Source organism: Sprattus sprattus (assembly GCF_963457725.1).
Source record: "Sprattus sprattus genome assembly, chromosome: 16".
NCBI classification, from domain to species: Eukaryota; Metazoa; Chordata; class Actinopteri; order Clupeiformes; family Clupeidae; genus Sprattus; species Sprattus sprattus.
This window is the reverse complement of record NC_137914.1, coordinates 21,484,151-21,511,692: the sequence shown is the minus strand read 5'-3', so window position 1 is coordinate 21,511,692 and position 27,542 is coordinate 21,484,151. Positions and strand designations below refer to the sequence as shown.

The 27,542-nt window shown below is 44.1% G+C and overlaps 3 protein-coding genes across 17 annotated transcripts in view; 2 read left to right on the top strand and 1 right to left on the bottom strand.

Annotated features, from left to right (window-relative positions):
• The window catches only part of LOC308377257 (polyhomeotic-like protein 2), a gene marked incomplete at its 3' end in the record, with an annotated part of 35,574 nt that extends 25,348 nt beyond the window's left edge, over positions 1–10,226 (top strand). The window contains exons 4-9 of the mRNA XM_080853839.1: positions 1,359–1,523; positions 2,655–2,741; positions 3,035–3,332; positions 9,403–9,455; positions 9,819–10,049; positions 10,134–10,226. Of these exons, the coding sequence (XP_080709965.1) occupies positions 1,359–1,523; positions 2,655–2,741; positions 3,035–3,332; positions 9,403–9,455; positions 9,819–10,049; positions 10,134–10,226 (927 nt within the window). The remainder of the gene's footprint in view (positions 1–1,358; positions 1,524–2,654; positions 2,742–3,034; positions 3,333–9,402; positions 9,456–9,818; positions 10,050–10,133) is intronic.
• Positions 10,227–15,912: 5,686 nt separating this feature from the next.
• On the top strand, positions 15,913–19,430 carry phc2a (polyhomeotic homolog 2a). The gene is made up of 7 exons (XM_080853619.1): positions 15,913–15,960; positions 16,596–16,807; positions 17,240–17,375; positions 17,568–17,682; positions 17,821–17,932; positions 18,102–18,393; positions 19,169–19,430. The coding sequence occupies exons 2-7, from the start codon at positions 16,655–16,657 to the stop codon at positions 19,321–19,323; spliced, it is 963 nt and encodes a 320-aa protein (XP_080709745.1). The 5' UTR covers positions 15,913–15,960; positions 16,596–16,654; the 3' UTR covers positions 19,324–19,430.
• A 1,389-nt stretch (positions 19,431–20,819) lies between these two features.
• eif4g3b (eukaryotic translation initiation factor 4 gamma, 3b) overlaps positions 20,820–27,542 on the bottom strand; it is a 43,873-nt gene continuing 37,150 nt past the window's right edge. For all 15 annotated transcript variants that reach the window (XM_080854020.1, XM_080854032.1, XM_080854027.1 and 12 more), the window contains 10 exons: positions 26,864–27,072; positions 26,513–26,628; positions 26,019–26,191; positions 25,193–25,318; positions 24,953–25,034; positions 24,627–24,725; positions 24,315–24,461; positions 23,840–23,921; positions 23,092–23,241; positions 20,820–21,968 (listed from right to left, as the gene is read on the bottom strand). In XM_080854020.1, the coding sequence (XP_080710146.1) occupies positions 21,787–21,968; positions 23,092–23,241; positions 23,840–23,921; positions 24,315–24,461; positions 24,627–24,725; positions 24,953–25,034; positions 25,193–25,318; positions 26,019–26,191; positions 26,513–26,628; positions 26,864–27,072 (1,366 nt within the window). In that variant the 3' untranslated portion in view covers positions 20,820–21,786. The remainder of the gene's footprint in view (positions 21,969–23,091; positions 23,242–23,839; positions 23,922–24,314; positions 24,462–24,626; positions 24,726–24,952; positions 25,035–25,192; positions 25,319–26,018; positions 26,192–26,512; positions 26,629–26,863; positions 27,073–27,542) is intronic.

Below are 27,542 nucleotides of genomic sequence, written 5' to 3'. Positions count from 1 at the left end.
GGACAGTGCAATATTAATATCGCCTCAACTGCCTCTCACACATCTTGCTGTTATACTACTCTTTGAGGCGCCACAGAACAATAAGTCATTTACCAAACACTCATGAAGCTCACTGATTGAGATAAATTGTGTATTGCTGTATATTGTTGTTTTTTGTCCCCCCCCTGCAATTGCTGTCAGTTTCACTGGGAGAAAAGGAATGCATGTGTTCATTCAGAGGAGAGGAGTGGGGGGATCTGTTTCCTGCAGTGTGCTCTCCCAGGGTGCCGCTCTGTGTTTTGAAGTGCCAGGACTCTCACAGTGTTGATTAATGGGCAATGGGCTTGACTTGTGCTCCATGTCCCCCTCCACCACCACCACCACCAACCCTGTTTAAACTCTCTAAAGGCCAGTTCTGTGGCAGCAAGGCAAAGCTTGAGCCAAAATGGAGCCACTTCCCAGCAAATGTTGTCCTCACAAACCACAGTGAGGTCTGCAAATAGGACACGAGTGTTTCTTTCAACAGGGCCTCTACAAATAGTAGCCCATGTGTTTTTGGCTAAATGGCCTGATGTTAAAATGGGTGGACAGCCTGGGTGATCATGCCCATCTGTAGCCTGCAAACTACAGTGTTGTTGGAAGCCCACCGGTAACCAGGATACATCCCCTTAAAGAAGCAGTCAGCCATTCTGGCAAAAGCCTTTGAAATTACACGCCTCGCTTCTATTCTCCTGAATCAACATGTTGATTGGCTGGAATTATGTATGACTTGGTCCAAGACACTATATTTGGTTCCCACTTATAGCACCACGACTGTAGGAACACCAGAGTTTTTTTGTGCACCTACGCCGAATGGAGAGCTGGAGAACAGTGACAAGCAACTCTTTGAATTTGACAAAGAAATTATTGCATTAAAATCGTGGACTGGACCTTGAAACATAATTACCATCATTAAAGTTACCCTCAGAAATACAGAATCATTCTTAACATACAAAGTACTCCAAAAGTTAAAAACTACTTACATCAAAAGAGTGCCAATGACCTGATATTCCTAGTCGACACAAATATCATGATTGTAGTTTTTGTATCCAAAAGCACAAATACTGCTTAAATCTACATAGGCCTATGTCCTAATGGTTTGGTGAAAATGTTTCAAACAAAACTCTGTTTCTAAATGACTGAATGTAACCAGGAAATGGCATCCCAAATACCACCATACACATGATGAAACCATATCAAATTTGGACTTGGACGAATGAAAACGCCCTCTCCTTGGCCACCTTCTCTCCTTCTCTCTCTCCCTCTCTGGCTCTCTCTCTCTCTCTCTTTAATGCAAACTCTCTCTCTCTCTTGTCCCCCTCTTCTCTTTCCTCTCTCAGATCACCCTGGCCACCTCTCCAGCCGCTACCGCCCAGCTCATTAGCCGAGCCCAGAGCGTCAGCTCTGCCCCGGGGAGCATCACCCAGCAGGCAGTGCTCCTGGGGAACACCTCTGCCTCCACCCTCACAGCCAGCCAGGCCCACATGTACCTCCGCGCACAGATGGTAAGAGCAGTGAGTGAGCGACTGATTATGGAGGAAACCTGAGTTTACACAACTATCAATGTCCTACAGATTTGTTTCAGTTTCTCCTGAAGAAGGGATGGGCACATAAAAAGTGGCCAGGGAGACTGTCAAAAGGGATCTAGCGTTTCCCCCATAGACTTCGAGCATCCTCTTTCCCCTGTATCCAAATAAATACACGCCATTGTGTGAAACCGTGGCCTTTTCCCACAAGGGTGTGGAATAACCTTTAGTTCATGATCTGACTTCTATAATAATTGGCCAATTGATGTTTCTTTCTAAATCGGTAAAAGTATACAGTTCCGAGAAGCATGTGTTATTTTACTTGGTTGCATTTTTGGGGGTTTCGTGAAGAAGCCCACAGTCCGTGCATGCCTTTAGTAAAGACCCCAGACATCAGTAAAGACCCCAGACATATTTCACTTGAATGAGTCAGTGGGTCTGCCATGAATCTCCCCCTTCAAACTCAAACCACATAGCGCTCTTCTTGATGCTGGAATCCAGTTATATATGTATATCTTATTTCCGAGCGACTAGAATAGAATAGTTTCTCCATACAGACCGTAGAAACTGGAATAACACACCCACAGTTTTTACAGTGGAAATCTGGACGCTCCCCTTACTCTCAGCTATCCAAATGTCAAATTTTCCGACCATGAGGCTCCTCTTTCTTGTGGCCTGAGCGTTTATGTCAGGCACCACTCTGGCTCATTTAGAAAACAAATGAGACCTGGGACTGCGGATCCAGTGTGTTTCTCCTGGCACATCTGCTGTAGTAATCCTTATATAGCTTTTGGGACAAAAACCCCATCAGGGCATCTAAGAAAGACCATGAGAATGGAGTGCATTACTATAACAATATATATATACTGTATATATTAATTACATGTCTTAGAGCGTCTTTGGTAATCCATTTACTCCTTTCACCATTAAAACTGAAAAGCTATTTACTTCCAATCAGTCCCTCCAGATTAAGGTCAGATTGAGCTGTCACACATTTGTGGAGCTCCAACGAAAAAGGCTGAACGTGTTTGGTGTGATTTTCAGGCTCAGCAAAGTAACCTTGTGCAAGTAGCTAGGAGCCTAGGCCGCGCTGTTCCTTTGTCCCCTCAGCTCATATTCACTCCAACTGCCACAGTCACCGCAGTCCAGACGGAGGTGCCCACACATACAGCCAACCAGCAGTCTGCCAGCACACAGGTACTCTTACCACACACACACAGTACACATATGCGCCCGCCACACACACACACACACACACACACACACACACACACACACACACACACACACACACACACACACACACACACACACACACACACACACAAACACACACACAAACTAAAACAGCCCACAGCACACACACATAATTCCATTCAAAACATATCGGCAAACACACTGGCGGTCTCTGGCATTCACACCTCTCTCGACAGTAAGTTGAATACCAGTCTAAATTCTACGCAATGGCTATGCCAACTCTTCCCTCCCAGGTGCCAAACCTGCCTCCCTGCAGCCAGCAGGGGGAGGCCTCCCCCTCCCAGGCAATGGTCCAGGCCCTGGGCCTCAAACAGGCCCCTGCAGCCCCTCTACTCTCCCTGGGCGCCCAGGCTGGAGCCCAGATCAAGAGCCCAGGCCAGGCTACTTTATTGAGGGGTGCAGGCCTTGAGGCCTCCTGTGTGCTTCCAGACGGAGGGGGTAAGATGGAGGGGGCTAACGAGCTAACGGCCCACATGGTGGCCATCAGCAGAAACGTTACTGGCTTCACCAGCCACCCTCTCCTCAGCTCAGGTATGACCGCAGTCTTTCTAATAATACATGAGAATGGATATATACGTGGAATAATAGCACGTTGCTTTCAGTTACGTAGTAGATACCATGCTTTACAGTTTTACAGATCTACAGATCGGAATCTAAAAGCATTAAATGAAAATATGATATGACCATACTGTTCACACTGAGAGACCAATTCTCTGTATGACTCTTCCATGTGCAGACAATGCAATAATACTATTGGTGTAAATAAAGGGCTGGAAAAGTGATTTAAGGACATTTGTGGGGGTTCCAACTACCCACTATATGTCCTAACCAGCCCTGCAGGTTTGGCACTCACTATGAGATGGAGACGCTGAGAAATGATATATATCTATGAGAACTTTGTGGGGTCACCATGGCATAAGGTTGTCTGCCATGATGTTTTTTTTTAGCTATGCATTGGAGAGGGAGAAAACGTATTTGAGTGAAGGCGACAGCTGTTGACATACTAGCAATCCCCTGGGGCACGCAATGTGATGCTGTGGTGGTGACCCACCCCTCTTCAGGGTGGTAGAATGTGATGGCTAACTTGCCGCTAGCCTGGCGAGTGTATTAGAATGTGATGACTAACATACTGCTAGCCTGCTGAGAGTGGTATAATGTAATGGTTAGCATACTGCTAGCCTGCTGAGAGTGGTATAATGTGATGATTAGCATACTGCTAGCCTGCTGAGGTAGGTAAAATATGCTGGTGCAGCCTGTTTGAGTCTGAAACTGTGTCTGCTCCACTGGTGGCCTGGTCTAACCAACCCAAATTCACTTTGTGAATAGATCTGGTCTGGCCAAACTCCATTGGAGTTCCAGTCGTTGCATCCTGATGGGCACAGACTTCAGATTCACTTTAAAATCACTGGACCACTGACCACTGTGGGATTGCTATACTTGCTACTTCGCCATTAACAGGGCAAGCTGATGTATTAATCTTTTTCCCGTCTTTGTATGTGTCCCTTGATGAATACATTTACCCATTCTTCTTGCTCCGATTTCAATTCTACAATGTTGCTAGCTAGCATCGCTATGATTGCTGGTATCAAATTGTCTAGCTCAGAGGTGGGCACCTGGTCGCCCGCAGGGATCACGTGAGTCGCCCACAAGGCATGTTCTGAAAACATTACTCCCAGATGATAACACTGGAGAAGTTGGGCCAAGAAACACTTCTTTAATGCCTAACCCAACAGCTTTAAACAAAGACTCTTTCAGCTTCTTATCATCTCATGTGAGACTAATCGAATCTGTGCAACTTTGTTATTCAGGAAGTTTGTATCAAACAAGTAGCCCTTCGTACTACTAAGTCCCCTTGAAGTAGCTCTCAGTTTCAAAAAGGTTGGTGACCTCTGGTCTAGCTCTAGCACTGACACCATTGTTGACACTACCACCATTGTTGACACTACCACCTGTTCACACTAACGCTTCACTTAAACGCCATTGCACTGAGCCACCCTCACTGGTCGCTAATTGAAGGCCACTCAGAATGGCCCAGCGACACATCTTGTAAACAAAGTTTCCAGACTATAGTCAAAGCAAGCTCAAACTGAGCTGTGAGCAACAGGCACAGGGCATAGCCAGACTAGCTCCACAGGGCTCCTGCCTCCCGCAAAAACAGTGTGTAACTGGAAAAAGCGGTCTTATTGTGGGGTTAACAAGGCCTTCTTTTTTTACGTTGAATGTGTGAAAAAATGAAGAAAACCGTGCAGTCAGTGTATCTTTTGCATGGTTACAGAAACACCCTAGAAACAGTAACATGGGATGTTAGTTTGATGCTACATAAACCTCAATGGCTGTGAGGGCATGCTCTGTTTCTTTATAACAACAATGGGGGTGCATGTGTTCAATTCCCAGACCTCAGTGTTGTGCACAGTCAAGATAGCTTTCAAAATTATTTTACACAAACCGCCTGCACCATGTCACCCTCCTGCTTCATCCCTTCTGAGATATAATGCTCAATAGTAGTTGGGAACTGAATAGCTTACCATGTGTATTTCCAGTCCATTAGCCTAATGTTGACCCATTCATTGACCATTTACTTGAGTCTTCCAAGCCAGGCAGCTCACTAAGTCATTCTTAGAACAATCGCTGACTACCCATGAATGGCACTTTGAAAATGCACACATGCTCATTGTCATAATATCATCAATCGACACATTAGAACTTTTATGCATATCACCTGTAATATTTCCCAAACAGGGGTTGAAATGCCTGCTATCAACTCTACCAATTAACGTCCACAGGAAATTGTAGAAGAGCTAAAAGTTCCTGTTTCTGTAGCACATCATCAGTCTGTCTGACGTAAACATGGTGCCCTACATGGAAAGCCAATCGTTCATTACTCAGCTTTGAACTAGTCTCATAGGAAACAAAAAAGGATCCTTGGCCAGTGACAGGAAATGTATACTTCATAGCAAATGTCTTTGTAGTTGTACTTTGTCTTGGAGTTGTACAGTTCATTTCAGGGAGTTCAGCAAGTCCTGTGGGCAGTAGTATAATGCAAAAAGTCACTTTGTAACAAGATGTTTACATGAATACAATGTGAATACAGGGATCTTTCTGTATCTGCAGTTGAATGGATTGTTTGAGTTGTATTCCTTATCTGTAATCACTTTTCAGTTTCCTAGAGGGTTTCTGTTTGAATTGTTAATGGCGGGAAGTTGCCCTGGAAAAAACAGCTGCACATAGCAGAGACTATGTTAAAAAAGAGACCTTGTTTGTCCTCCTCGTCCACTGATTTTCCCCTTCATGAGGATCTCATTAGACTTGAAAAGGCCATAGCCAGAAGCAGAGACCTGGCTGCTGCATCGGACCATCACGGGCCCACAGGCTGGTGAGTGGGGGGTTCTAAGTGGGAACAGGCTCTCCCCCGGAGTGACCCCTGCAGACATGGCACTGAGCTTCTGTTGGAACCTTTGACCAAGGGCTCTGACATGGGGGGGCGGGGGGCATCAGATCTGAGGGTACTATAATGAGCTGAGGGACATGTGTGTGTGCATGTGCGTAAATCCATGTGTGCGAGTGTATACGGTATGTGCATGCATGTTTGAGCATACATGCATGTGTGTGTACTTGTTTGTGCATGTGCATGCCTGAGTGTGTGTGTGTATGCATGTTCTTATGTGTGTGTTAAGAGCTGTTCAGAGAGGATGTATATTATGTGGCTGCAGGAATCAATATCTCTCAACAGCAACCCTTTATAATTCATCGTTTCAGTTGGCTTCAACATATTGTCTTGTAAGGAGGAATTTTCTTCCTACAGTTAAGAACATGTGTTTAGAGTAAGCAAATATGTGTGTGAGAATGTCTTTGTGTCCACGTGTGGTGGAGAGTGAGAGAGAGTGAGAAAGAGAGAGTGAGAGAGAGAGAGAGATTGTATGTGTGTTTGTGTGTGTGTGTGTGTGTGTGTGTGTGTGTCACCTCCATCCTGCCAATGTGTGTGTGTGTGTGTGTGTGTGTGTGTGTGTGTGTGTGTGTGTGACTCTCTCCACGCTGATTCACTTTAAGTGTGCCTGTGCATACCAGCCCTCATAAGTGGTATGGATCGGGCCCCTGGGCTGAATGCAGCCGATTCACTCTCAGGGCATTTCCATGGAACTCTTCCACAGAGGTGCTGAAACATTAACACTAACTCTAGCTCTAACATATGGGATGAATAGAACACAGTCTGAATGTGTCTGTGGTGCAGGTGTTGCAGAAGTCTATCTACCTAACTGTCATAAAATAATCATAAAAAATGTAATTCAATGCAATTTTATGCATACATTGCCCCAAAACAATAAAATTGTCTCGAGGCGCTTTACGAAGCTCAGCCATATAAATGATATTACCACAAAAGAAAGAAACATTATTCAGTAACCTGTGCTCAAAATGTCCTTCCTATTCATGATATACAGTGCATTTATGTAGATCTGAGAAAGTGAGTCTCAGCTATCACCACTCTAGAGTACAAAGGGCACAGGGTGCCTTCGTCTGTTGTGTGAGAGTGGGCACTTCTAACCTGCACAGGTCCACTTAGCGGCGGACTGGAATTAATCATTCATGTGGGTGGAACTCGATCCAGATTGTCCACTCCATCCCGCCCAACACACGTCTGCAGCACTATCACTCTTTGATTCCTCCTTGAAGTGAATTTGGGTTGGTTGAACGAGGCTACCAGTGGAATTATTGGCAGGATAGAAGAGGCTCTTAATGAAGCTTCACTGAGCTCCATTGGAAGTGTCAGAATATCGCTCTGAAAGGCTTCAGACATCCAGAAATTGGATGTGTATACCCCAGAGTTTCCCCAGAGGGGGAAAAAGGCTCAAGTTCCCGGAACTTGCTGTGTGATAGAGACTGACTTACGGTTTGTTGGCCATTAAGATAAGTCACGTTTCAGATTTACCGGAACCTCTTGTCACTACGGTCAGGACCCATGTACCGTGGAGAATGCTGAATCTTGTGCACTTTAACCAGCTTCTGCATTTGGCCATTCTTTACATACCTCCATGATCAATCTGTCATAAACCTTTTTAGCTGCCTGAGCAGGCACTGGGGAAAAAAAGTCGTCTGACAACTTACACTGCCGGAAAAGAGGGGCAAGGAAAAAAAAATCTACACTCCACTGTAAAGCAGGGAAACTGAAAACCACAGTGGCGTGTGAACTTCAACATGCCTATTTTATACAGTTTAAGTGCCTCTGGGTGTGTAGAAGGGGCAGGGGGGGGACTGGCATGCTGTGCGGGTACCCACAACAAAAGGACATCTCGCCCATGTCATGGAGGCAAACGCGGTTGTGGACATAGTATCCCCTCTCTCAGTGCGGCACTCTGAAGGAACTCACTGTGCCTTGGCGTACTGATGAGCAGTGCAGTGCTTTAGGGCCCTGGGAGATGACATTGTGCTGTATGGGGCTGAGTGAACCCATTAACCCAGAGAAAGGATGGTGTCAGTTTCAGAACTGCATGTTGGGGGGTGGGGTGCAGGGGGACAGCTCTCTCTGCCGTCGGGCTTGGCCGTAGAGGGGACTCAGGCTCATGGTGACATGTTTCATGGGGATAAGGTCGGGGGCTAATTTCTCCTATCAGATGTAGACACTTAGAGAATGGCTTGTTTTCCTTTGGGTTTTATTTGAATTGTCACTGATTCCTTTTAGTGAGAGTGAGTGAGTGAGTCAGGGTTTGTGTGTGTGTGTGTGTGTGTGTGTGTGTGTGTGTGTGTGTGTGTGTGTGTGTGTGTGTGTGTGTGTGTGTGTGTGTGTGTGTGTGTATGTGAGAGAGAGAGAGAGAGAGAGAGAGAGAGAGAAAGAAGACACACAGAAAAAGTGTGTGCTAGAAATGTGAATGACAGAAAATTTGAATGAGAGACATATCTCTGAGACAGAATACAGCTTATGTGAGGTGTGGGTGAGAAAGACAGATGAAGACAGAGAGAGAGAGAGAGAAAGAGAGAGAGAAAGAAAGAGCTGTTATATGTGTGTTCGTGACAGCACACTATTTAACCAGTCTCCATGACTGTGGTGTATTAGCTTTCACCTCTTCATCAAAAAGCAAAAAAGTGAAAACAAAACTGTCAAGTAATGGCTGCCATGTTTTTCTCTGTAGCAGAAGGGCACCGGGCTTCTGAACACCCCCACTTTTACATCTCAAAGGGATCCTTTTTTCCTGGTTGTTTGTTTTTCTGTGTCCTACTCTGTACGCTAATGTCTTTGGCCACTGGCTGTGTGATGTTTATTCAGCAAATACTCAGCCTCAACCTCAGCCCGCTTCTCTGCTCAGAAATGCTAATTCAAATTCATAAAACATGATTTTTAAATAACAATACAAAACAAATATATTTTCTTTCAAATACGTTAGTTTCCAAGATGACCAAGATTTAACCCTTGCTTGCCTTTATAAACAACATAATGAAAAAGTTAAAATGTTGTTCAAATGTTCTTTGACGTGACAGGGAAATGAATGAGACATGAATCTCATTTCAGTCGTCCTCAGTTTGAAATTCCATTTTGTAGGACAAGAAGCACAAGGACTGTTGCATTTCATATCAATGTAAGTAAGTTGTCTATTCCACTTGCCTGTTGCAGCATACACGCAGATTCAGACCCACCAGCTGCTCAAGCAGCACCAGCAGCAGTTTGTCATCCAGCAACAGCAACAGCAACAGCAACAGCAACAGCAACAGCAACAGCAACAGCAACAGCAACAGCAACAACAGCAGCAACAACAGCAGCAGCAGCAGCAGCAACAGCAACAGCAACAGCAGCAGCAGCAGCCGCAGCAGCAGCAACAGCAACAGCCACTACAACAACAGCAGCAACAGCAACAGCCACTACAACAACAGCAGCAACTACATCAGCAGCAACAGCCACTTCAACAGCATCCACAGTCCCAACTGCCTCAGAGGACTCAAGCCCAACTTTTCCAGGCCATCCCCATCCAACCCTGCCTACAGACTCAGGCCCATACAGCACAGGCTTTGGCTGTCCAACCTCCACTGCAGAATCAGAACCATTATCAGAACCACAACCTGAACCAGAGCCAGAGCTCCATAGCGGTTCAGCCCAATTCAGCAGTGCCCAGCCAACACACCCCCATCTTCCACTGCACAGTTACACCCCAGGTGCTCCCTGACAATGGTCACCCCCCAGCTCTGAGCCCTTCCTCACAGGCCACAGCAAAGGCCATACAGCTGGCAGCTGCCACTCTCCAGGTCCAGCCAGCCCCAACCACTGTAAGTCTCTCACTGTTTTACCATCTGCCTTCTCTTGACGAGAGATCTTGTGTTGTCTTTCGGTCGTGTTCTTGTTGTTTTCAGACTCGGTTGATCTTTGTTGATTTGGCTCTGCTGTCATCGTTGCTCAGGGTGGTGTGGGGCAAGACCAGTACAGACAGTCTACAGCTGAGGTGATGTGCCCTGTGTCCAATCAGCAGCTGGAAGTGCCTCTCCCAGCACTGGATGGGCCCACTGCAGTGTCAGGTCAGCTAAGCAGACGCACTGAAGGTAACTCTCATGCAACCCATTCAGATCACATGACCTGCTATAGGCCTATATATCATATGCATATCTATAAGCTGCAAATACCATAAATATGCTACAATGTAGTCATTTAGGCATTAGGTAAGAGGAAAGCTATTTTCTCCTTGGCACCATGTAATTGTCTAATAAATTCTTGAGATAGAATCAGGATGCCTACACAAGTTTGTGACACTTATTACAACGTTGTCACCAGGACCACCACACAGTCATACTAGTCAGTGACTGAATATATACATTAGTATATGCCTCTTCTACATAATCAATAATTTTGTCATAATCAATTGTGTTTTGTCAGTGCATGCCATCTGGGGACATCATTACCTAACCAAGTGATGACATTCCCACTAAAGGGTGCACGCACGCACACACACACACACACACACACACACACACACACACACACACACACACACACACACACGCACACACACTGGAGCACACACACTGGAGCACACACACTGGAGCACACAACCTGCAGCCTCCCAACAGTGGCTACCATACCAAACAATGTTTGAACTACTACAGCTTACATTCTTGTGAACTGATTCATGCTTATAACTGTCTTTAATATCTAAATAATTTTTAAAACTCAGGTTAGCCGACATGATCAACTTCAGATTGCACGGTCCTCCACTGTAATGGGGTACACTCACAACAGTGGCGGTCCGTCAGGGCCTTCAAGGCCTTCTCTGCTGGCCTAAACATCATCAGAAAATAAATGTAATAAAATAAATTTAATTTTAATATTTTCTTTTCATAAATATGTATTAAATGATTCCCCATAGTCCATTATCTTCATTTCATGCTTCCAGCGTTGTTCATTTATGTTAGAGCTTTCATCCAATCATATTTCCGCTATCATGTGTTGCCACGCTCCTTGAAATCTTCCCAGAGAACAGAAATCTTCCCTGAGGCCTTCAGAATTCACATTGAAGGCCCGTGTACATCTGATTGGCTATCACAACTTGCTGTTTCAGTTCATTTAAGTTGAATGAACTGAAACAGACAGTTGTGACAACCAATCAGATTTCGAGTTGGCGACACTGGGCCTTCTAGAAGGCCCGGAAGATTTATTTCCTCGCGTTGAACGTGACACGTAAACGTCCTTTGATTGGATACTGAGGCAGACCGGTGCAGTGCTTCAGTGCTCAGTTTAGCTGGCTAAAACGACGTACATCGGTTTCAATGCTTATTCTTCTAGTTGTTTCAATTGGTAAGACTAAATATAATTACATTAACCAACTCAAATAAATTAGTTTACACAAACTTGATAATTCCAGTTTTTGATACAATTACAACGCCATTTTCAAAACGGAACTTTCAAGAAAAACTGGATATCGTGAGGATGGGAAGTTTAATGAAACTGCTTTGCAGGTGGGACAATGCGATGTTACTTGTTAAACTTGTTAAACCTCACATTGAGTCACATAGGCTACTTTTGGTGGACTTAATAAAACTTTGTAGACTAATCCCTGAAAATCGCCTTTTATTTTTAAGTTGTGACAGTAATATCCAAGCGATCATATAACTTAGAGTTTACTACTCTTAATGTATTGTTAATACGGGTGTATTGATTTGAAATGCTCCGGAAATATTAATACAGTCTGTTGTAGCCTACTCGACTATGTTAAGGTGATGCAATGCTCACTTATACTGCCTTTCTGTATAAATATACTGGTTCGAGAGCCATGGCGTCATAATGATGGTATTAGGAGGTGGATTCACTCAGTTTAACATCGTGTAGGACATCGCTGAAGGCCTAGTCGTGAAATGCACGGACCGCCACTGACTCACAATGACATTTTAACAGAAGCCCTCATCATCTGATTTGAGTCTCGCTTCTGTAGTGCTTCAGATGCCTGCTGTGTGAATTTGTGCTGAATCACAGTATGCTGGATCTGCATGGCCAATTAGGAGAGATCAGTGGAGGATATGACTAGCTGAGACTCAGGTCATGGGAAAATGCAAGTGATGAAACTGAACAGTGGCTTGGCTGTGTTGCATCTTGCTGCGTCAGAAACATATACCATGTATGCCCACAAGGGAAGTTCTGTTCCTGCCTCTCTTTTCTGTGTTGATGCTAGCACTGTCAGTCCAAGCGATGAGCTCAGCCCTGTTTGATGAAAAAGCCTGGTAATGATTACCAGGCTTTGATTCGAAGGAGTCTGAGTCAAAAGACAGACAGGGAGAGACAGATGGAGAGAGAGAGAGGGAGAGAGAGAGAAAGAGAGAGAGAGAGAAAGAGAGAGAGAGGCAACAACATCACTGGCATCTGTAGGCCTGCCAAACCCTGACACAAAAGGGCCCGTCGGCTGCACTCTCTCGCTTCCCTCAAGCGGAAGGCTAAATCTGTTACGCCCCAGTGTCTATTGTCCGGGGGCCGGCACTTGGGGGGGCAGTGACAGCTTTTGCCATAATTAGGGGCGAGGGGGTGCTGGCTGGTGATCCCCACTGGGACGGATGGGATAAAGGTGGACACAGTCCGCTTGTCAGGCAGGTGTGTTCAAGGCCCATCTAATCAGACCCATAATTAGGAATGATAATCAGTTACATCTGACGAGGACATAAGCGGACAAGTCTGTTTTAGTCAACGCCAAAAGCAGAAGAGGATTGCGGTGGTGGTAGTCATAAATCATGTGCTGTTTTTCAAAAGGCTGTCAAATGACTGAATGGCTGCAAACACAAACAATGAAATAATTGGGAAAACAAACTTCAGTAGACAGTACTTAAAAGCTCTTCATGTGCATCTGTAAAAACTGGCTTTGTGCTTTTGTGCTTGGATCTCAATTACATGTCAGAACGTGTTTTGAGTATGCAACATTAACGTACCCGAAGGCTGGAGATGTTTTATAACACTGCCTATTAGAACTCCTCATTGTACCAGTTTTTGTCCTAGTTCTTCAAATTGGTACATGGTTTAAACATGTACCAATGGTTTAAACATGGCCACATGTCAACTCCATCTGAAATAAACCAAAAACTTGAATTAAATGAGTTATTTTTAATACAGTTCTAGCAGCATTTCTATATCCCTACAGATGTTCCTCTGCATAAAAATGTTTATGACAAACATTCTGAATTATTTAAAATCCAAGAAAATGTGCCTTGTAATAGTCAAACCATTTATAATATGTACTGTATACTCCGGTGCCTCTAAACATACATCAGTTGCTAATATTAGTAATTAGTTAGTAATTTTGCAACTGCCAGAAAATGTCAACTGGATTCTGATTCAGTACAGCTGAGGTTGAAAAACTAAGACTGTTTGAGAGCTCAGTTCAGATTTCTGTGGTGTGCAGCCGTCTGCAGACATGGTGCAACCCCGTGGCACGCTTCTGCTGGCTAAGTCTTTCAATGGACTCTTCTGTCCTCGTGGAAGATTGAGTTTCCATGAGCCTCTCCGTGTTATTCTGGCTCTCCTTTGTCACTGGGAAAACCAAGAGTGTTTATCAGAGGACTTGACTCAAGCTCTGTTTCCACTAAGGCTGGAGCATCAGATGATTATCTGACAGCTCCTTCCAGCTAGCTGATGCAGAGAGCATCTGTGCAGACTGGGTCAGTTTCAGCTGTAGTGTGTGTGTGTGTCCTGGAACAGATACTGTACTTTTCAGCACATTAATACTGTCAGGTCCCAATCCTTTTGTCAGATGTACACGGATTGCTATAGCCTACTAGCCTGGTGACACCAGCCTACGTATTTCCGCCTGAATTGATTTCAAGCTCATACTCAGTCTGGCCCAACCCCATTGACAATCGTCTCCAGAACTCAAAATTTTGCAGGACCAATCAGCGAACAGTTCAGAGCTGTGACGCAAAACTCGCCTTGGAGGAAAAGACACGAAAAGCTATCGGAAAAGTTGTCTCAACTCTCGAGAACATCAGAAAATTAAAAGGAGAACAAGAGTATTTTCTTGTAAGTTTTATGATTGGAAAGGACGTCGTAGCTCTTCTCCCAACTGGCTTTGGGAAGAGTTTAATCTACCGAATGCTTACTAAACGTTGCTGATTGGTTAAGGGAACTCCAATGATTTTAAACCTCAAGATAAGCACCCGTCCATCTCGGAAACCAAAATGCATTGGGTTGGCCCAGACTGAAAGACGGAATGAAATGGAGTCACAGGCTGGTAATGGCCAGGCTAATAGCCTACAAATTATCAAATGAATACCCAGATTGATTTGATCAGGTATCCTCATTATCTGTTTTTTTTAACTTATGTGATTTATGGTCTTCAGTGTTGATCTATTCTGTACAAATCTGCACAATACAATGTTGCAAGAATTGTTTAAAAGTGTGTCAGTGGATGGGGAAAAAAATCAAGTTAGAACTTTTGTTTGGCACTTTGGCTTGTGCCGCTGTCAGTCTTGCCGTCTGTAGTGAGAGTGAGTGTTCTGATGGTTTCGGCCTTCCCTTCGTTATGGAAATAGATCAAATGCAGTCAGTAGCAACTGTTCCTTTCTGTGTCGCTTAATAATTCCAACCATAATCAAACTCAAACCATTTAACAAGTCGATTCCACAACAAACCAGCTAGGCCATGAAATAATCAGGCTACATATTTTGCTACAGCCTATGAAAGATTATGAACCATGATGCTGCCTGGTAGTCATTGCCTTATCTTCAAAGTTTGGTTTCAGTGACCTAGAAAAGGAGTTCTCCGGTCACACTGTACAGTTTAATTGACAGCCGTCACAGCATCTTGCTGGCCTTCTTCACTGCTCTTTTCTCTGTCACTGGATAAAGTCAGGCTTTCAGAAAGCTTGGCTATGTTGCATTTGTATGAGTCAGGTTGCTGCTTTTGACGTAGCAAGTAGAAACTATGCAGCAACGACATGAGCGAATCATGACGAACGGGTAAAAAAAAAACCTCATCCTTGTGTAATTATTCCTAACAAATTAAACCAAATGACCATGCGAAAAAATGCGGGACATTTTCTCACTGTGAGAGATTCGGGACAAAGGGTCAAAATGCTGTGTTGTAGAACGCAAAGCGGGCCACCTGGTCACCCTAGAATCTATAATCTGCGCGTATTAATTTTTGTGCAATTGAAACCTCTAAGCAAATCTGAATAAATCAATAACACTTTTTTTTTTTTATCAGTGACTATTATAGACAGATTGTCAAAATTGGAATCACGAATGTTTTTCCTCTTCTCATGTGGGTATTGAAGAATTTACCATGCTCTCTACCTCGTATTTGTTGGAGCGCCATCGCGCTTTCTAAACCAATCACAGGCTTAGTAAATACAAGGCGTCATTGGATAGAATTCCAACTTCACCCAGCCAATAGTAACCCTCCTCTGTTTCCTATTGAGTTCCCTCATACAAAGGGGATTAGAGAATGTGCCCCTGCTGCTCATGCGGGAGAGTCGGTTTGTACAAACAAAACAAAAAAGTTTGGGCGAGATTTGCCTGTCTTGTTCTGTATCTATTTATGGAACCCGTGTGCAACGCCGTGGAATACGCAAAAAATGGAACTCTTTGTCCACTTACCTCCTCTTTGAGCGGCTACTTGGAATAGTGGAGGAAAGATCCACTGGCGAAGTGGTGGAACGGAACAAAGGCGTGTGCTTGTGGAGGCTGTCGACTATTGTCAGGACCGCTGTATGTAAGCGTTTGGGTTGGGACTTCATGTGGCGGGTTTTTCTGTACCTAATTTCGCTGTATTTTGTCGCTGAATATTGACGTTAAGTGTTTGAACATGGGGAGGATATCAAGAGCGCCGATCCAAATGTAACTTTTGCATATTGTTTACATAATAAAGCAGCGCAGAACAAGCTTTCATTGATCAATGCCCGACGATTGTGTTAATTACGATGCTGGTCAATCATTCGTCATATGACCAAAGACGACTATAAATCGTGCCTCGAATTCACATAAAGGTGTTTGCAATGTTTGCATGCATGACGTGTTGTATGAAAGGCATAATCAATGGATCCCCAAATAGACCCCAGATACGAATAAAAAGTAGCCTAGTTTATTTTAGTGCATTGATGGCCTGCATGGATGACTATCTCAAATTAATATCTTGGACAGTAATCTGAGCGGCCCAATGGTTGAGTGACAGTCCAGATTTATCGCGACGTTGAACCTGCTTGTTTTCATGAATGGATTCACGAATTTACATTTTCATGAATGGCCTTATCGCTTATAACTCACATTAGTCATAAAACACTGTTGTAGCATGAACGCAGAAGTTCACTGCCTTTGATAAGTTGATGGATGCTACTGTCTCGTCCTCAGGCGCGGGTGTCGCAGAGGGGAGAGTGAATGCGAAACCAGGTGTGGGCTCACCTCCAGCCATGACCTCGGGCAATGGGAACAATGCTCCCACTGTGACCGGCAGTACTCCTCAAAATGGCGAGAGTAAACCACCACAGGCCATCGTGAAGCCCCAGATCCTAACGCACGTCATTGAAGGATTCGTTATCCAGGAGGGAGCCGAACCTTTCCCAGTGAGTCCACTGTATAGCTCCACTCCCCATCCACGTGACGTCCGTATGAATTGCAATATCTAGGGAACAGTTAAGATGAAATGTCATAAATTAAGTAAAGTCAATGTTTCAATCAGCTGTTAGTCTAATAGAATACATCATAGCTTATCTGCTCAATCACCTTTTGCATCTCCAGGTTGAAAGGATACATACTTCCCTCTAGTGGACATTTCGACCCAGTGTGTCTTTACTGTACTTTCCTGAGCTCACATTAAAAGTTCTTCAGACTTCAGAGATGTCTTCCAACTGTGCAATAACTATACAGTGTATCATCACCTGTAATTAAGTTATTCACTCTGCTTGTTTAGTCCACACTCAAATCATAGAGAATTTAAGCACATTGCTGTAAGTTGCTAGTGTGTTGTGTGTGACCATGTATCTAACTATCCTCAGGTGGAGAGGGCATCACTGTTGATCGAGAATCTAAAGCAGAAACAGCAGCAACAGACCCATTCAGACTTGGATAAAGCGGCACACGAAAATTCAGTACATACCGCAGATTCTGAGATGGAGGATCTGTCACAACCAGGTATGGGCTTCCATCGGTTCTATTGCTTCAGATATTTGCACAGTGGCCAATATCATGAAAAAAAATAGATGGTCAAAGTGACACAGCCAAAGAGAATAGTGATGTCAATGAACGAATGTCTTTGTCGAGGCCACACACTCTGTACTGATGAAGCGCTCACAGCTGTTATTTGAATGTTTTTTTTTTTTCCAGAGTTAAAAAACTCAGATGAAGAGCCAACCCTTTCCTGTGAGCTGTGTGGCAAAGTAGACTTTGCTTCTAACTTCAAGCGCTCCAAGAGGTTTTGCTCAACCGTTTGTGCGAAGAGGTAAATGCTTGTTTCTGGCACAGTATCTGGGTGAAATGCACTACTGGGGGCCTGCAAGATACAAAATAAATTTCCACCTGCTGTGCACCTTAATGGGGCAATTGGTTAATTAGTCAGATCTTTGTGTGCTTGTTCTAGATATAATGTTGGGTGTACAAAGCGAATGGGTCTTTTCCCAAATCGTCATTCTACAATGGAAAAGCTGAAAAAGCAAAGGTCCTCCAACACAACACCTGAGGCCAAAAAACTGGTGAGCTGACTCTCCCTCCTAACCTACTCACATTCATTCAGATCACAGGTTCATCCAAACTGAAGTTATTAAACTGATATACTTGTAGTGCAGTTGTTCGTGAGCACAGAGGTATAATTGTAATGCAACTGTAGTTAGCACACATGCTAACATGCTCTCCTGTTGACAGTCAACCCCCAACACCCAGCAGCACATGGTCGGCGCTCGCTTTTCTCCACACCTGGGTCGCGGCAGTCAGGGGGAGTCCAGTCAGTGTTCGGACATGTCCAGCTATGAGGAGCCCCCTTCACCTCTGTCCGCCGCCAGTTCAGGGGCCCAGAGGCCCCCCGTAAATGACCAGGGCTCAGAGCACGGGGAGAGGCACGACCACGAGCTTCCTCTCCTCAACCAGCCCTTCCTGCCCAGTGACCCCGCCAAATGGAATGTGGAGGACGTTTACGAGTTCATCTGCTCCTTGCAAGGTGGGTGTGGCACTGTTGGTATTTTCACTGTTGGTAAGGCACATGTGTAGCAGAGCACAACTTCTGAGCCGTAGTGGAAAATTATTTACATTCTTCCCATGTAGTTAAATACAATTTGAGCCCATTTCAAATAGTTTTAATACAAATCAACATCATACAGGTTGTTACTCATTACTTCATGTACTTGTATATGTATGCTTGAATAAGTATACTAAATTGGTTAATGAAAGACTTTAATTAAGCACCAAAGTAGCACAATTGGTAGTGGTGGGCACAGATAGTGGCTGATGGTTGGGCCTGGAAAAATCTGGGTAGGCCTGCGTGAGGGTCATCATCGCACATTTTCTTCAACACGCTTTAGAGATCGACAAATCGACGGAGATCAGTAAAAAGTGTCACCAACATACATCACCTAATAAGACAGATCACAGTTATCTATGAGCCACGCAGATGAATGGCTAGCTAGCCATGGAATATAACAGGGCTTGTGATAATAACAAATGTCACATTATCCTCTTCAGTGGCACTAGTACTACTAGTTAAGTAGCTGCCTGGGACAAAATTCTGCAAACTCACTGGGACCCTGATGCGGTCTTACGTCTAGGAGTAGAGTTAATAGTTGTGAAGAGTATTATACTATTAGCACTGGCTTTTACTTCCTTCTCTGATTTATACCATGACAAATAATGAAATACAAACATGTTTTGAATTGGGGTGGATGTATTTTCTGCATTCTTACATCGATTCCTGTTTTTCCTGATTTCCTTCCCCGCAGGTTGCCAGGAGATAGCGGACGAGTTTCGCTCGCAGGAGATCGACGGCCAGGCCTTGCTCCTGCTGAAGGAGGACCACCTCATGAGCACCATGAACATCAAGCTTGGGCCTGCACTGAAAATCTTCGCCCGCATCAGCATGCTCAGAGACTCCTAGCTTCTCTCCATCTGTCTCTCTCTCTCTCTCTTTCTTGTTCTCTCTTTGGAAGACCTCAGATGACGCAAGCACTAAAAACAAACTGGAAGAGTCCAAAGCCTCTGCACTGATTGCCTGTTGAAACATCTCCCCAAGGACTTTGTGTGGTGAAGAACACTACCACATGGAGCCACAGGTGAAGACATCAATACTGTGTTCCAGGTCACCATTGAACTGTTGTCCCCAAGGGATTTGGCCTGTTTTTAACTCAAGTCAATGGGGGAATGGGTGGGTAAAGGGGGGTGCTTGATGTTTCAGGACTATGAGCCACCGTGGTTTTGCCCTTTGCATTGATGATGTTGGTAGGGGCAACAGGGTGGGCCAAACCAGTTTAAGGGGAAACAAATCTGAAATGTGAAGAGGTGTCATTTCGGTTTAACTGGAACTGTGAACCTGAACTCTGCAGCAAACACAAGAAAAAAAAGTCTGGTATGACTGATATGCTGTTTAAGTGGTCTTTGCCTTGCAACCACCCCAAAGTGTCCCTTTTTAAATCAGCTACAAGTATGAGAATTACATTATAACGTTTGAGTAAAGGGATGGCCCCTCTATTATCCCAACAATAACTAACTTTGATTGCTTGTGCCATTTGTAATGGTAGTCGAAGAGTTTTAAAATTGGCTTTGTTCTTCGTAATCAGTGATACAAGCTGTGTTTTTTAAGTGAAGTGGTTGTGGCAGATGTTTTTTTTTAAAGGAGAATTACTCTTCATCATGATGTGCCTAATATTTATCTGAATGCATCCCAAAGATTTCCTCAACCCTAAGATCACATTCACCAGCCAATTCCATAAACCCCAGAGAAGTTTATGGGCCAATCACTCTGCAGGGATTATAAAGGTATATGTCAAAGGCCTCTCACCTCATCACAAGTGTTCAGGGTAGAAGACTGGACTTGTGACCAGTAAATGTACATAGTGTTGTTAGCTGTTCCTTGTTGCCAGGATCCACACAGTGATACTCACAGGCTGGAAAAGGATTACCAGGTTAGCGTTCCATAAGCAGATTCAGCAGTGTTTTTCTTCTCCACAGTAGTCCAATGAATTGGTGTGTTATGTTGGCATTTATAGTTCAGTTGTATGTACTTGTGTTTGATGTTGATCTCACACATACAAGTAGTAGTTGGCCTGCAGCACCAAAATGTCATCAAGCACATTTCTGTGATAAGTCTCATTTTGTATATGAGGAATAAAAGGTTTACATAAAAATACAACACCTGTTGTGTCGTCTCAGAATGACTTGTATGCTTTGAAGGGGAATACATTAACCAGGGAACATCACTGTTAATATCGTCTTAGAGTGAACGTGCCCTGTCATGTTTCTTGTCTAATAGTTACCTCAGTCCGTTTGCTCTGGACACCTTGTTGAAAATTGAGTGAGATTTCTGAACACTTCAAAATGCAAAGTAACAGTTACATCATTGTCATGTTCTGAAGGAAAATGACTACAGACACGATCTTGGTTTTGTTTTTTATTTCTTTTTTTCATTTATTTACAAGCTTTAGATTTGCTCTATCAGTATGAAGAATTACAAGCACTTTAGGTTCAGCATCATCTCTTAGTGTTTTTGTACAAGATGCTTGCTCTTTTAATTCCATTCATTCAAATGTTTTGTTGTTGGTTCACGGCCGGTTGTAGTCTCCTGAATGCATAGTTCTGCCACTCTGCCGGATTATAAGTGTCGTAGAGCAAGCTAAAGCAGAAGGGATTTGTGTGGTTATCCCCTCGATAACCTTAAACTTTTTGACGTGCTAAACCATGAATCCTCCCTAGTACCCCTCCTTTGCCAGAGGCATTGTGTGTTCGCAACCGAACAACTGGTAAATTAGGGAGGCTGTTTAGAACAACTTTACCATAATTATTAAATCATTAATATTATTAACATAATTTTAATTCATTATTTCTATATCCTCCAACGCCTTCACATTCTGACCACCTGCAAATGTTAAATACATTTCATATCTGCAGTTCTTAAAAAAAATAAATTAAAGAGTCTGAACTGATGTTTTTTTTCCTTTGTAGCATGTTTTTTCGTATTATTAAAGTCTTTTTTTTTTTCTTAAAAAGTAACAAAAGAAAGAAAATTAAAAACGTTTTAACTGAAATAGTTCTATAAATAATACATGTTTTTTTTTTTTTCTTCTTTTTTTTTTTAGTGCTCCAACAAAGTTAAGTCACGTCGTTGCGGGAGTGGAAAACCGTACCGTAAACCTGTCACCCTTCATCGCCATCATCCTCTTCCTCTGCCAGCCGATGCATATGTGTGGCTCTGTTACGTTTTTTTTTGTTTTAGATAATGCAGTTATCTTTTGCAGCGACCATTGTCCTTTTTAGCACTAAATTGGCAAACAGGTCCATTTTCTTTTCCTATTGTTTTTTTTTTTGTTTTTGTTTGTTTTTTCCTTTTTTGTCCCGCGACCCTTTGTCAATTGTCCTCTGACTCCTCCTCAGCCTCACGCAGCCAAGTGAAGAAGGCGGTGACGGACTTGAGGGCCACGCCCTTGCCCAGCTGCTCAGCAGGGTCTTTGCTCGTCTCCCATTTGTAGAACGCGTCCTCCGAGATCACGTCCTCATCATACAAACAGTCAAAGAACATCCGGAGCAAGTCTAGGAAAGGACACAGAGAGGGTTCATAATGTAAAAAATAAATGAACTGAAAACCAACACAAAAATAAGACACATTGTGTGACTATAATGACTCTTTTACGTAACGTCTTACAAAGAAAAGAAACTGATTTTGAGTCACTTTGCACACACATACCAGAGTCTTTATTGCACAACCCATCATACCATGTGACCTGCCCCAGGATTCCCTCAGTCTTTGCTCACAGAATTAGAAGAAAATGACAGCTATATGGAACAGGAGCAAATCCCAATGACTGTCAACTGTAACGCAGTCACTGTGCTCCAGTGCCCACCTGGCCCAGGTCATCAAAATGCCCTTAATTGGCAACATCTGGTGTGTTGAGGAATGTAGTCAGTTTAGTCAGGTGTGGTAGAGCAGGGAAAGAACATGCGCTTTTAATTGTACAACACAAGAAGGATTGAGATTCCCTGGTGTAATGCAAAGCCCAAGTGCCAGCCTTGCCCTGCCAAGACATAGCCCTCTTAAATATATGAGTGGCACTTGCAGAAGTGTGCCTTTTTCAAAATCAGCAGAGCAAGAAATACACCCTTCCCTGTGTCTTGCATGCAGGCTAAACAGAGCAATGCTCTGGTTTCAAATGTGAGGCAAACATGTTTTCAAACCATGATTCCTAGCAGCACAACAATACAGGACAAAGATTCACAAGCGTCCACTAGGGCAATTGTGTTTTACTTCCAAATGAATTGCGTAGATTTCTTTAACACATGCCCTACAAAATGCTTTGTTTACATTTATTTAAAAAGTATGTTCTGATATTTAAAAAAAAATGGAATACAGAAAGTCTTGTATTAATGAGCAGGTAGAGCTGCATTCTAGTATTAGTAAAAGGGAATAATAAGGAGTGGTGTTTGACCTTAAAATGCCTTCCAGCTACCAAATGTTCAGAGTTGTGTCAGGTCATTTAATGTTGAGGATCTTTACAGCAGCGGAGGCATGTCCTTGTTTTAAAGGTGTGCTCCAGTCCAATTTAGTCCGTCTTTCTAAAATGGAGCCTCTCATTTAAAGCCATATGACTCGTTTGCACGCTTGTGTTACTCTGTAACTGTGCAGTACTAATCTATCCATGTGCAGGATGGGACTTACTTGGAGGCTGTTCCAGTTTAACTATCAATGCTTGAAGTGCATAAAGTGCTTGCAACTGGCGCTCTGTGTCCGAGTTAAGGTACTTGAGTAATACAGGCAACCTCTTCTGGATGATGGCTGTGTCCACTCGACAGGAGGAGGAGGCTTCCCCTGGGCATGAGAGAGAGGCGGAGAGAGAGAGGCGGAGAGAGAGAGAGAGAGAGATGTGGAGGGAGAGCAAGAAAGAGAAAGAACAGTTAGAGAGGTGGACAGAAAAAACAACGATCGGTTAACCATTTCAACACCACAATGAAAACAACACATAATATACATATAATTCCTAAAGCACTCTCCAGGAAATTGCAACTCTTAATGAGGATACAAAACAAGACAGCGTAGCAGTGAAGGCACACTGCTTCCCAAACGAACGCAGAACAGGTTATCAAACGCTTCCTCTTTGAAACATCCTTAGCAAATCCCACTGCCCCAGGCTTGCTTTGTTCCCCTCTTTGAGCAGACAGTTACTAAGGAACACACCAGCTGTGTATTTGAATGTGTGAGTGTTAACGTGTGTCTGTGTGTATGAGTATACATGTGTGTGTGTGTGTGAGTTTGAGTGAGTGAGAGAAAAAGAGAAAGAGAGAGAAAGACAGACAGACATCCAAAGCCTTGAGCTCTTGTTTTTTTCTGTCTGTCTCTCTGTCTGTCTTTCTTTCTTTCTTTCTTTATCTCGGTCTCTTTCTTTGAGCCGGGAGTGCATAGCACTTACATTTCACTGCCGCCTTGAACACAGCAGTCATTAAAGCTCTCAGGAAGGGTGGGGAGCTCATCTCAGCTTCATCCAGATTGGCCTGAGTAGGGAAATGAGGCAAAGGAGTAAATAGCCGGACAAACCCCAATTTACACATAGGACAGTTCATGTAAAGTAAAGCCTAAGACTGTAAGTACCTAATATGTACCCAAGTCATTAAATGGTAAGTAGGTCTATACTGCTTATACAGATACATGAACATGTACTTGGAATTAGGATTAGGTTTAGCACAACAGGAGTGCTTCCATGAGCTGAACGCATTGCTGACTTTGGCACACATTGTAATATGGACACTTAGTATAAAGTGTGATCACTGTGTGTAATCAAAATATAATGTCCTTTTTTAGGCCAGATATTGAGTTTTAAATCCCTATACCTTCCTCATTCTAAAGCTTCGGGTGGGAGTGAAAAGAACTGAGTTTCAAAGCCATACCTCTACCCAGTCGAAGATTTGTTCATCGCCAGCCATGTCCTCTAGGAGTAGTTTTTCAAGTTGTTTGTTCAGCTCCTCAGGCGAAAGTGTTTTCTTCGAAGGAGCTTCGGTGAGGCTTAAGCTCTCCGATAGGGTAAACTCTAGTTTCTGGTGAAAGGCCAAAATAAAGCACGTTCACAGATACTCCAGTATGTACTCAGATACTCAGTACACATGTGACAAATACATACAAACACACACTCAACAATCAAGCACACACACACAGCCGTACCCCCCTCCCCCCCACACACACAGAAAGTGGGTGTTTCTCACCTGCTCAGCAATAAAGCTTTGCTCATCCGAGCCCTCAGGTAGGAAATCTGCCCAACTCAGCCCTGATTCCCTCCATAAGGCCCCCACTTTCCTATGGCTCTGCAGGAGAGAAATGGCCAGCCCAGGTCAGACCAGGAACATGGGGCAGACAGGTCAAAGATGTCACCATCATATGGATTTAGCCCCGCATCACGTCTCAACCTCATTTGCCAATGTACTCACGACACAAGTATGAAATGTTATATAGAGTGAATAGAAGTAATTCAATAGAAGTAATAAGGGGGCATACGTGTTATAGATGTGACTATATGAATTCTATTTCTTACCATTTGTTTGCATAGAAGGTGCAATATTTCAGAAAATAATACCCCAGCTCTTCCCACAGGGAGTAAAGGTTTGCTAAATTCACTGGGAAAGAAACAGAAAAAGAAAAACAGACAATTTCATTTTAGGGAGGACGACAACATGGTGTTCTTTTCACTCATCTGAAGTGTACCTTCACAGACTTGTTTCAGTCTAAAAATAGCCGAGGGACACGGTGCATAGAGTGTGCTCCGGGTGCTCACCTAAATAATTCTCTCATAGAGATTCCTCCTTCTCGGAACATGGGGTTGACCAGCTCCGCCAGATACAGCCATATATGGGGAATGTCAATGGCCATATCATCCGCTAGCTCCAGGGTGTCAGAGAACCTGCAGAAACAGGTTTCGGGGGCAAAGGGAAACAGATTTGATCCACAGGACATGACAGGAAAAATACACACACACACACACACTCACACACGCACACGCACACATACACTCTCTAGTACAAACATGTGCACATTCTCTGTTTACCAAACACACAGAGTTTTTTTCTGACACAAATCCACACTCTTACTTTCTGTTCACTCAAGTAGGCACGGTAGGCACACACACTCTCACTACACAAGCTCAGACACGGCACACAGATGCCCCGAGTACAAGAGAACGAAAAGAGCCTCAGCTCCACTCATCCAGACCGTCAAGGGATAGAATTACTTTTCTGGAACGCTCTAATGAGCATCTGTGCTCCACCCTTCATTAGCTAGTCCACACTGGAGAGCGGCTCAGGCTGCCTTCATTGACAGTGCACAGTATTGTGTAGCCTGGCATCAAGCAAATGTAACAACAACAACAATAATATTACTAATGTTATTACTTATAGTAATATTAATAATAACAACAATAATAATAGCTTACATGTTCCTACCACCAAGCATGCATCTCAATACAAATAGAAACCACACCACACAATATGGAATATGTGAATGGTTGAGCCTCGCAGTCCTGCTGGAGTGGTAGTGTGTGTGTGTGTGTGTGTGTGTGTGGGGGGGGGGGGGTTCTGGTGCAGTGAGTGAACACAGGGCCTCACCCTTTAAAGAACTGAGGTTTGGAGAGGGTCCCAGCCTGCACCAGCTGGTAGAAGAGCTGACCCATGTGGTCTCGGGTGAGCTGGCTGCGCTCCAGGGTCGACTCCACCCCCACCCGCACGAACAAGTGCAGCACGGACGCCTGGTCCAGCTCCTCCACACACTGCACCGCCTCCTGCCACGAAACACACAACACACAGAACACATCAGAGGCATGGAGACAAGACACATACACGAATACTCACGCAGTGAGACAGATTCAAAATCACTCACACATACACACAGTCATTCAAAATTGCACACACACACAATCAGTGCACAATCAAACACATACAATCAGACGTGCACAGTCAACCAGTCACACACAAGGACCAATACAGGCGTACACATTCATACACACAAAACTAGGCACACCCTCTTGAAAAACACAGTTTCCACCTGTCAATTGAACCACTTGGTAGAGAGGAGTACATCACACAACCCAGTGGCTTCGTACCTTAGAATCATTGATGTGCAGAAACTCATCAATGATGGCTTTGCACCTCCTCTCCATCTCCTCCTCTGACAGGGCAGGCTTGTCAGGAGAGAGGCTGGCTGGGGTTTCAACTTTGACTGGAGGAGAGAGGGCATACAGGGCACCATCAGTATAGGACCCAACAAGACAGTAAAATTGAATGGCATCACATCAGGCAATGTAAGTGTTAAATAACTACCCCATCAACCTTCATCTTTCCCCCTCTCAGTACTAGAGACTTCCAACACGGCTGATTCCAACTAAGACCAAACACAGACCATATAGGCTTAACCTTGGCCCAGTGCTCCAGCCATCCGCAGCTAAAGCTCTCACCTGAGTCCCTGGAGCGACTGCGCTCATGCTTGGCCTTGTCGCCGCTCTGAGGTTTGGGTGAGGCGGAGGCTTCCCTGGGGGGGTCCTCCTGTGACAGCTCGTCTGAGGCCTCCTTACTGCCCCCGCTGACCCCCAGAGAAAGGGACCCGGGACGGGATGGGGCAGAGCTCGCCGGCTTGTCGTTGCGCTCTCGCCCAGAGCTTCCCCGGCTGTTTGGGAACGTCACAACATCACACACAAGGACACATGACTCGCAAGAGGCACAGAAGGTTACAAGTATTAGTAGGGATAGAAGCGTTCTACTTCCAAAAAATAAATGCGTTTTCGGGTGCGAGTAAAAGAATGTTAACTTTGGGTAGAAAAAAAACGCACTCTCAAGCTTTTCTCATTGATATTAAGACCAGTTTATTTCCAGACGCGTTTCGGCCTAAGCCACACTGATGATGGTAACGTTCATGTGTCAGTCATGCTGATATAGACCCATGCAAGTCCTCTGATGCTCTTAATCCAAACTTCATGCTGTGCATAATTGTGCATTTGAAATGCGTTATAAATCTGATATAGATCTGATTTTGGACCCATCTTTACAACTAGCTGCTAAACACATCCAATGTCCCTTAAGAAGTGCAAAGGCAGCCATCAATATGCACATGAGGCTGAATGTTCTGCACGCATGCGT

Coding starts and splice junctions, on each gene's coding strand:
- phc2a (XM_080853619.1), top strand. CDS start 16,655: ATGACCTCGGGCAATGGGAACAATGCTCCCACTGTGACCGGCAGTACT. Junction 16,808..17,239: donor AGGGAGCCGAACCTTTCCCA/GTGAGTCCACTG, acceptor AACTATCCTCAG/GTGGAGAGGGCATCACTGTT. Junction 17,683..17,820: donor TCAACCGTTTGTGCGAAGAG/GTAAATGCTTGT, acceptor TGCTTGTTCTAG/ATATAATGTTGGGTGTACAA.